The sequence below is a fragment of the Salvelinus alpinus genome, chromosome 2 (assembly GCF_045679555.1).
Source record: "Salvelinus alpinus chromosome 2, SLU_Salpinus.1, whole genome shotgun sequence".
Lineage (NCBI taxonomy): Eukaryota > Metazoa > Chordata > Actinopteri > Salmoniformes > Salmonidae > Salvelinus > Salvelinus alpinus.
In genome coordinates, this window is record NC_092087.1 from 40,518,614 (window position 1) to 40,528,209 (window position 9,596).

The window sequence follows — 9,596 nt, forward strand, 5'->3', positions numbered from 1 at the left end:
AAGATGAGCACCGACACCCGATATACTTGCATGTGTTTCCCTACCAGTACATGGACATAGCAAAAAGGATGCTGCAGCAAGCCCTCAAAGTGTCTGGTCGCAGTATGACCCCGCTGATCAAGTGGATGGAGAATTGGGCTGAGAGCTCAGTTGGCCGGAATAAGACAGAGGCGGCGCACAGGGTGAAAAGCCTGGAGGAAATGCCGGGTCCCACCGTCGCCAAATTTGCCTGGGACCTCTTCGCCAAACGGGGACTGTCCCGCCTCCACGAGCTGCAGGTAAATTATTTTGATGACTTGTTCATTTTTTTTATTTTTAGACTTTCTTTCTATTAAAGCAAGACAGGCGCGTGAATGTATGGGATTAGTGTTTCATAATGTCTGATAAACAGCAATACCATAAGGAATGTTTCATTGGCAGATTTAACTGGTCATCACACATTGTCTTGTAATAGATAGGTTATGACATTGGTGCTGTAGGGCAAACACTCTGTCACAGCCTCTCCTTACATGTAGGCTACTGTATAACTTTACCACCAGTGTGTAATGTAATTGCCCAGCAATTAAAAAGCAATGAGAGGGCCAACATAAGCTATACTGTGATGACCTAAATGCACCAGACATGCAGTTGCATATGGATAGACTATGTTAGATAAATGGTATACATACATCAGTTCTCTTACACTGATAGGGCATTGTGCAGGAAAGTGCCTTAGGCCACTAGGGCACTTTTCTGTGCTTTGGGAAGTACCTGCTGCCTCATAGGTGTAGATGGGGAGCACAACCAGCAAAGCACAAAGCTTTCTATCACAGCTTGACGGGCGCTCCCAAAGCTTTGAAAATGTTTCTACAGATTTTGTCCATACACTTTACATCAAGCAGCTTTAATACAACAGGTTTAGACCTTAGTGAAATGCTTACTTACAGGCCCTTAACCAACAATGCAGTTTTAAGAAAAATATGTGTTATGTAAAAAATAGATAAGTAAAAAATTAAAGAGCAGCAGTAAAATAACAATAGCAAGGCTATATACAGGGGGTACCGGTACAGAGTAAATGTGCGGGGGCACCAGTTAGTCAAGGTAATTGAGGTAATATGTACATGTAGGTAGAGTTAAAGTGACTATGCATAGATAATAAACAGAGTAGCAGCAGCAGCGTAAAAGGGGGGGGGCAATGCAAATAGTCTGGGTAACCATTTGATTAGCTGTTCAGGATTCTTATGGCTTGGGGGTCGAAGCTGTTAAGAAGCCTTTTGGACCTAGACTTTGCACTCCGGTACCGCTTGCCGTGCTGTAGAGAACAGTCTATGACTAGGGTGGCTGGAGTCTTTTTTTAGGGGCCTTCCTCTAACACCACCTGGTATAGAGGTCCTGGATGGCAGGAAGCTTGCCCCCAGTGATGTACTGGGCCGTACGCACTACCCTCTGTAGTGCCTTGCGGGCAAAGGCCGAGCAGTTGCCATACCAGGCAGTGATGCAACCAGTCAGGATGCTCTCGATGGTGCAGCTGTAGAACTTTTTGAGGATCTGAGGACCCATGTCAAATCTTTTCAGTCAATCTTTTTCGTGCCCCCTTCACGACTGTCTTGGTGTGTTTGGACCATGATAGTTTGTTGGTGATGTGGACACCAAGTAACTTGGAGCTCTCAACCTGCTCCACTACAGCCCCGTCGATGAGAATGGGGTCGTGCTCGGTCCTCCTTTTCCTGTGGTCCACAATCATCTCCTTTCTCTTGATCACGTTGAGGGAGAGATTGTTGTCCTGACACCACACGGCCAGGTCTCTGACCTCCTTATAGGCTGTCTCATCGTTGTCTGTGATCAGGCCAACCACTGTTGTGCCACCTGCGAACTTAATGATGGTGTTGGAGTCGTGCCTGGCCATGCAGTTATGTGTAAACAGGGAGTACAGGAGGGTACTGAGCACACGCACCCCTGAGGGGCCCCTGTGTTGATGATCAGTGTGGCAGATGTGTTGATGCCTACCCTTACCACCTGGGGGGCGGCCCATCAGGAAGTCCAGGATCCAGTTGCAGAAGGAGGTGTAGTAGTCTGTAATAGTTTGCAAGCCCCGCCACATCCGACGAGCATCGGAGCCGGTGTAGTACGATTCAATCTTTATCCTGTATTGACGCTTTGCCTGTTTGGTGGTTCGTCGGACGGCAAAGCAGGATTCCTTATATGCTTCCGGGTTAGAGTCCCGCTCCTTGAAAGTGGCAGCTCTACCCTTTAGCTCAGTGTGGATGTTGCCTGTAATCCATGGCTTCTGGTTGGGGTATGTATGTACAGTCATGTACGTACAGTCATAGAACTGTAGCTAGGTCTGCTCACAACATGTTGATGCTACATCCATAGAAATAGATTATTTCTAATTTTATGGATGTTCCATCTCCAGTGAATCATGCCATCTATATGCGTTGTGTACTAATGTGTTGTCTTCTCCCAGATTGAGGGTGTGAAGCGCTATGGGCCGATGTGGAAGGCCAGCTTCGGCCCCATCCTGACGGTGCACGTGGCAGAGCCAGCCCTGATTGAGCAAGTGCTGAGGCAGGAGGGCAAGACCCCCATCCGCTCTGACCTCTCCTCCTGGAAGGACTACAGGAAACAACGAGGTCATGGCTACGGACTGCTCACAGCGTGGGTACCATTACTCTCCTCCTCTGCTGTCTCCCCTCCCATGCTTGTCATTCTAATCTAAGCTGTTCTGACATCAGGTTCGTGTGCTGTTGACAGGAAGCAGGAAAGATTAACAGAGATGAAACAAAGACTTAAAGGGATACTTCAGGATTTTGGCAATGAAGCCCTTTATCTACTTCCCTAGAGTCTGATGAACTCGTGGATACCATGTTTCTGTGTGCAGTTTGAAGAAAGTTGCTAACTTGCATTAGCACAATTGCTAACTAGCGTTTAGGGCAATGAATGGAAGTCTATGGTATCGACATCCAGTCATTGTGCTAACACTAGTTAGCATTGGCTAGCGAAACTACCTCTAACTTCCTTCATACTGGATGCAGAGACATACAAATGGTATCCATGAGTTTGCCAAAATCCTGAAGTATCCCTTTAAGACAAAGGACTAATTGGTCTAGAAGCCAGACAGAGACTCAGGAAAGAGACAGATGTCAGCCTTTGATCTATTATTACCTATGGGTTATAACCTAATGAGCAGGAATATGAAAATGCTCACAGTTCAATTACAGTTCAATCAAGTTACAGTTCAACTGTACAGTTACAGTTGGCTCAGCCTGTATAAAACATGTGAACTATTGGATGTTTGCTGTGCAAACTCATTGATGACATTATTTTCTGTTTACCTTCCTTAGGGTTGAAAAATCGCTGGGAACTTTAAATAAATTCCCTGGTTTTCCAAAAAACCTGGTTGGAGGATTCCGGATTTCCTGCTTATTCCCTCCTTATTACAGGAATTTTCGGGAAAGTCATGGAATTTATTGAAAGTTCCAGGAATTTTGCAACGCTAACCTTGACATTTTTTTGACGTAAGTGAAGGGGAGGAGTGGCAGGCGGTGCGGAGTCTCCTGGGGAAGCACATGCTACATCCAAAGGCGGTGGAGGCCTACGACACCACTCTAAATGCCGTTGTTGATGACCTCATTGCTAAGCTCCGCCTCAGCAGGCGCCAGGACCGCTGCGGTCTCGTCCCGAACATCAGCAGTGAGTTCTACCGCTTCGGCCTCGAAGGTAAGACCTATTTGCACTCAACCTGTTCTCTTTGTATTTATTTTTACTTTTACACGGTGGCATATGAGTTCAGCATCCGAGGTCAGGTGTGAGGTTATCTGAGATCAGTCCTGTAATAAGACACAAGATCAGGAAGCAACTTTATTGTATCAATGTCAATTAGCATTGTGGGCTTCTAGTTTAGTCTATTACCACCACTTACTTGTGTATGGTAGGATAGGGTACTCTGACAAGTCTATAATAGGTTTGATTGGATCTGTATTACAGAGTGAAAACAAACAAAGCCCTTCCGGAAAGCCCTTCAAACCCTTCTCACCCTTGACCTGTGCCTGTCTTCCTCTCTGCAGGGATCTCCTCAGTCTTGTTCGAGACCAAGATTGGTTGCCTAGACCCTGTGGTTCCCACGGAGACAGAGTGTTTCATCCAGTCCATTAACACCATGTTTGTCATGACACTCCTCACCATGGCTATGCCCGCCTGGTTACACAAGCTGTTCCCCATGCCCTGGGACACTTTCTGCCAATGCTGGGACTACATTTTCCAATTCGGTGAGCTGCCATCTTTGATAGCCTCATACTATTGTTACATATTGTGTATTTATTCCTTGTGTTATTATCAGTCTATTATAAAATATTTTCCCTCTGCATTGTTGGGAAGGGCCCATAAGTAAGCATGTCACTGTTAGTCTACAACTGTTGTTTACGAAGCATGTGACAAATAAAATTGCTCCACCTTGGTTTAATTCTGTCAACTTTTTAGTACATGTCACCTCTTACATTAGATCTTTTTAACCCCACTGACCTACTTATAATTATTAGATGCCCCCAGTGGTTAGTTACCCTCTACGGATCGATTTCTAGTAATTTGCTATAAATCGTTCCCATTCAATAGGACCCATAGTGTGTGTGGCTGCCTTCCATTCATCACCTGTAATCCCTGTAGTAAACTTTCCCGGAGGTCTATTTTTTAATTTCCAAGCTGTACAGATTCCCTTAGTTGGACTAGAGCTCCTTCAGACCTGGGTTCAAAAACTATTTGAAATACTTCAGCTGGAATTGATTGATGATTGGTGCTATGGAACCAATGCAAGCCCCGCCCATCTGGCATTCATTAGGCTAAAGCAAACGCTGAAAGTATTTAAAATATTTAAAATAGTATTTGAACCCAGATCTGAGATTTTTTACTCTGATCTGACTCCTGATCTCTCTCCTTGCAGCTAAAGGTCACATTGACCAGCGTCTGAAGGAGGAAGCTGAGAAGGTGGCGCGGGGAGAGGAGGTGGAGGGGCGATATCTGACCTACTTCCTGACCCGCACAGGGCTGCCCATGAAGACGGTGTACAGCAACGTCACTGAGATGCTTCTGGCTGGGGTGGACACGGTGAAGAAAATCTCTCATGTCTTCTTCCTCTTGCATCTCTCCCTCCTTATTGTCTTCTCTGTCCTAATCGCTCCATCTTTGAGCCTGCTCTTTACTATTAGTTTATAAAATATCCAATAGTCATACATCTCCATTTCCTCTCACTCCTAGTCAAAAGTATACTATATCATTGAGTAAATCACAGCATACGACCTCTTCTTAAGCTGTAAGGAGCTCACTATCCTCTCCATCCACTGCCAGTGACCTTATGGTGAATGATCTTTCTGTCGTACTGACCTGTTGTGTCCTGTGTGGGTTCAGATCTCCAGCACCATGTCCTGGTCCCTGTACGAACTATCTCGGCACCCCGAGGTGCAGGCCTCGCTGAGGGAGGAGGTACTGGCCGTGATGGGGGGTCGGAGGGTGCCTGGGGCTGTAGACGTGGCTCGCATGCCCCTCATGAAGGCTGTGGTGAAGGAGGTGCTCAGGTAAGTGCTCATAGCTCCTCATTATATAATTAAGGGGAGCTCATTTCATCCACTACCAATTTGAATGAACTATGTACCCCTGATTCAATCAACTACAACCAATCGATCAATCATTAGACTGATCAGTCACACTGACATTGTTATGTTTTGGCTTCTCCAGACTTTATCCTGTTATTGCGGCCAATGCCAGGGTCATCGCTGACAAAGACATCCAGGTCGGAGGCTACCTCCTCCCCAAAAACGTAAGTGTTGACGTGATGTTGAGTGCTTCTTTGTCCAAATTTTTTGAACAATCTGATGTAATATTAAGGTGGGAAGAAGGCAAACATATGCAATGATAGGATTTTACCAAGGTTTTTTAAAACTGATTCCTACCAACAGTATGTCAAAATTCTATCCTATCCAGACTCTGATCACCCTCTGCCACTTCGCCACATCCCGGAATGCAGCATTTTTCCCGAACCCGGATACATTCCAGCCCCATCGTTGGCTGAACCTGTACAAAGGCCACCACCCTTACGCCTCAGTGCCCTTCGGCGTGGGCAAACGCAGCTGCATCGGCCGCCGCATCGCAGAGCTGGAGGTCTACCTGGCACTGGCACGAGTGAGTAGATCTTTGGTCACTTTTACAGCTAGGCTTTGGCAGTGAGGTTCTCTGGAAATGACATATAATTTCCATAGCGTTTTGAGTCCCAGTACATTTTCATCCTCATAGTGGACTTCCATTCTTCCAAGTACTGTACACGTGAGGGGCGCCCTCTCATTTTCTCAACCCCTCTCCTGGTCCCCTCAGATTCTGATGCAGTTTGATGTAAAGCCCGATCCAGAAGGCAGTGGTGCAGCAGTCAAACCCATGACCCGGACACTGCTTGTGCCAGAGAGCGAGATCAACCTGCAGTTCATCGAGAGATGAGCCAATGACATGCTGAACACTAGCTATGTGCATTTGACAGTGACTGACAATCCCAGTCTCTCAGAGTGAGACAGATGGGAGCACTGGGGGAGAAAGAGGGCCCAACTGAAGCAGGCCTCAACCCACAGACCAGGCCCTCAGACCCTCAGAACTCAAGCCCAGATGGTTTGGGCTTAGTAATTTAATGACAAGGGATTTTCCATCTCAATACCAGGTTGATTACCCTTGCACCAATTAAACTTTGTGCTTTATTCAATAATGCTCATGAATGCAATATCACTTAAACTTACTTGTGGTTTAGATTGTAGCCAATGACATTACCAGTAGCCAATGATATTACCAGTGGAATCTCTGATAACTACATTATATTCCTCTCACCTAACTAGACATGAATTTCAATTTTACAAAATTCAGTTGCAAGTATGCATCTTGATCATAGCATGTAATGGTCAGTCCACCAAAACCAGAATCACCCCTTTTAGGCAGTCTTCAATATTAATTTATTATAGGCCTATTTGTGTACAGTACCAGTAAAACATTTGGACACACCTACTCATTCAAGAGTATTTTTGTAAAAAAATGTTTTACTATTTTCTACATTGCAGAATAATAGTGAAGACATCAACACTATGAAATAACACATATGGAATCATGTAGTAACCAAAAAAGTGTTAAATCAAATCCAAATATATTTTATATTTGAGATTCTTCAAAGTAGCCACCCTTTGCCTTGATAACAGCTTTGCACACTCTTGGCATTCTCTGAACCAGCTTCATGAGGTAGTCACCTGGAATGCATTTCAATTAACAGGTGTGTCTTGTTAAAAGTTAATTTGTAGAATTTATTTTAATGCGTTTGATCCAATCAGTTGGGTTGTGACAAGGTAGGGGTGATATACAGAAGATAGCCCTATTTGGTAAAATACCAAGTCCATACTATGGCAAGAACAGCTCAAATAAGCAAAGAGAAACGACAGTCCATCATTACTTTAAGACATGAAGGTCAGTCAATCCGGAAAATGTCAAGAACTTTGAAAGTTTCTCGAAGTGCAGTCAATGATGAAACTGGCTCTCATGAGGATCGCCACAGGAAAGGAAGATCCAGAGTTACCTCTGCTGCAGAAGATACGTTCATTAGAGTTACCAGCCTCAGAAATTGCAACCCAAATAACTGCTTCACAGAGTTCCAGTAACAGACACATCTCAACCTCAACTGTTCAGAGGAGACAGCGTGAGTCAGGACTTCATGGTCGAATTGCTACAAAGAAACCACTACTAAAGGACACCAATAGGAAGAAGAGACTTGCTTGGGCCAAGAAACACGAGTAATGGACATTAGACCGGTGTAAATCTGTCCTTTGGTCTGAACAGTCCAAATGTGAGATTTCTGGTTCCAACCGCCGTGTCTTTGAGACGCAGAGTATGTGAACGGATAATCTCGGCATGTGTGTTTCCCACCGTGAAGCATGGAGGAGGTGGTGATATGGTGTGGGGGTGCTTTGATGGTGACACTGTCATTGATTTATTTAGAATTCAAGCCACGCTTAACCAGCATGGCTACCACAGCATTCTGCAGCGATACGCCATCCCATCTGGTTTGCGCTTAGTGGGACAATCACTTGTTTTTCAACAAGACAATGACCTAACACACCTCCAGGCTGTGTAAGGGATATTTGACCAAGAAGGAGAGTGATGGAGTGCTTCATCAGATGACCTGGCCTCCACAATCACCCGACCTCAACCCAATTGAGATGGTTTGGGATGAGTTGGACCGCAGAGTGAAGGAAAAGCAGCCAACAAGTGCTCAGCATATGTGGGAACTTCTTCAAGACTGTTGGAAAAGCATTCAAGGTGAAGCTGATTGAGAGAATGCCAAGAGTGTGCAAAGCTGTCATCAAGGCAAAAGGTGGCTACTTTGAAGAATCTCAAATATAAAATATATTTGGATTTGATTAACACTTTTTTGGTTACTACATGATTCCATGTGTGTAATTTCATTGTTTTTTTGGTTTACAGCTGTGTTGGTCATGCATTGTTCTGTTCATAACCAGAACAGTTGTAACTCATTCCTTAGCTTAGATAAACAGAAAGCAACTTATTCCTCTCTAATTTAAATCATAGATTGGCAGAGGCCAAGGCAAACCCAACTTCAGTTGCATTTATTAATGTTTACGCATTGCTGATGAAGATGCTATAAAATGCTTATAAATATGCCATGTACTGCCTTTAGAAGAGTGTTATTGAATTATTATTAGTTTGGACAAAACTGTGATGTTTCTATCAGAATGGTGCTCATATGGTGCTTATATAGTGCTCATTAGAGTTTTAGTGAAAAATGGCAGCTGGTGGGACTAACATGGTGCTTCATATCCTCCCACCTGGGTTACTCTGTTTACAAACACTTTTGTCTTTCTAAAAGTCTTATCTTATATGAAGTCATACTCAGTTGTACAAAACTATGTATCCTCTGTGAGTTGTCTGTATCTCTTACGTCAAACAAATGATTTGTGTGTTAGCCTTTTTCTACATCTAGAACCTGACGTGACTTGTATGATATGGTGCTTCAAAATGCTTCTTTCTCTGTTGGCATAACACATTATAAAAAGGTTAAAAAATAATTTTGTATTTGTTCGCTATTAAAAGAATGTCATACATGTATGCATGGTCTTCTGTTTTCCTAGAAATGTGAAAGTCACGCTACCTTGGGTCATATTTTCCTGTCAGGCATTCTGGTTGTAGCTTGTCTGTGGTTCAAACTGATGGGATAATATTTAGACATGAAGGTAGGTGATTCTGGGAATGCCGCTGCTGGGTATCGCTGTTCCTGTGAGACGTGTCTGTGGGGACATTCATTGTGCTACCTACTGTACAATTAGTGCTAAGTTTGCAGGTCAACAGTATGCATCACATAACCGCTCTACCCCCACTTACATTCTACAAAACCCTCATCCTCCTATCTAATCTTTGGCTGCCCTGTGGATGACTGATGAGAGTGAGTGTTTTTTACAAAACCCCTGACTGTCCAAAAAGACTCCAATCACACTGGAACAAAGGTTGACTGACAGGAATCAACCCTCTAGATTAGAAGTTATGTTAAAGGGTACACTGCAGTAAGAGGTCTACTCACGTAATGTGTT

At 44.2% G+C, this 9,596-nt stretch overlaps 1 protein-coding gene across 1 annotated transcript; it reads left to right on the forward strand.

Annotated features, from left to right (window-relative positions):
• Positions 1 to 50: 50 nt before the first annotated feature.
• On the forward strand, positions 51 to 9,115 carry LOC139561157 (25-hydroxyvitamin D-1 alpha hydroxylase, mitochondrial-like). Its single transcript, XM_071378068.1, has 9 exons — positions 51 to 278; positions 2,447 to 2,637; positions 3,503 to 3,699; positions 4,047 to 4,247; positions 4,916 to 5,079; positions 5,380 to 5,546; positions 5,707 to 5,788; positions 5,953 to 6,150; positions 6,340 to 9,115. Exons 1-9 carry the CDS (start codon positions 51 to 53, stop codon positions 6,457 to 6,459), a joined length of 1,548 nt encoding a protein of 515 aa, XP_071234169.1. The 3' UTR covers positions 6,460 to 9,115.
• The last annotated feature ends 481 nt before the right edge of the window (positions 9,116 to 9,596 follow it).

What these genes read in the sequence shown, in the direction of transcription:
- LOC139561157 (XM_071378068.1), top strand. Translation starts at nt 51, where the DNA reads ATGGACATAGCAAAAAGGATGCTGCAGCAAGCCCTCAAAGTGTCTGGT. An exon ending in GGACTACATTTTCCAATTCG is followed by an intron (nt 4,248 to 4,915) that starts GTGAGCTGCCAT and finishes CTCTCCTTGCAG; the next exon opens with CTAAAGGTCACATTGACCAG. An exon ending in GTGGTGAAGGAGGTGCTCAG is followed by an intron (nt 5,547 to 5,706) that starts GTAAGTGCTCAT and finishes TGGCTTCTCCAG; the next exon opens with ACTTTATCCTGTTATTGCGG.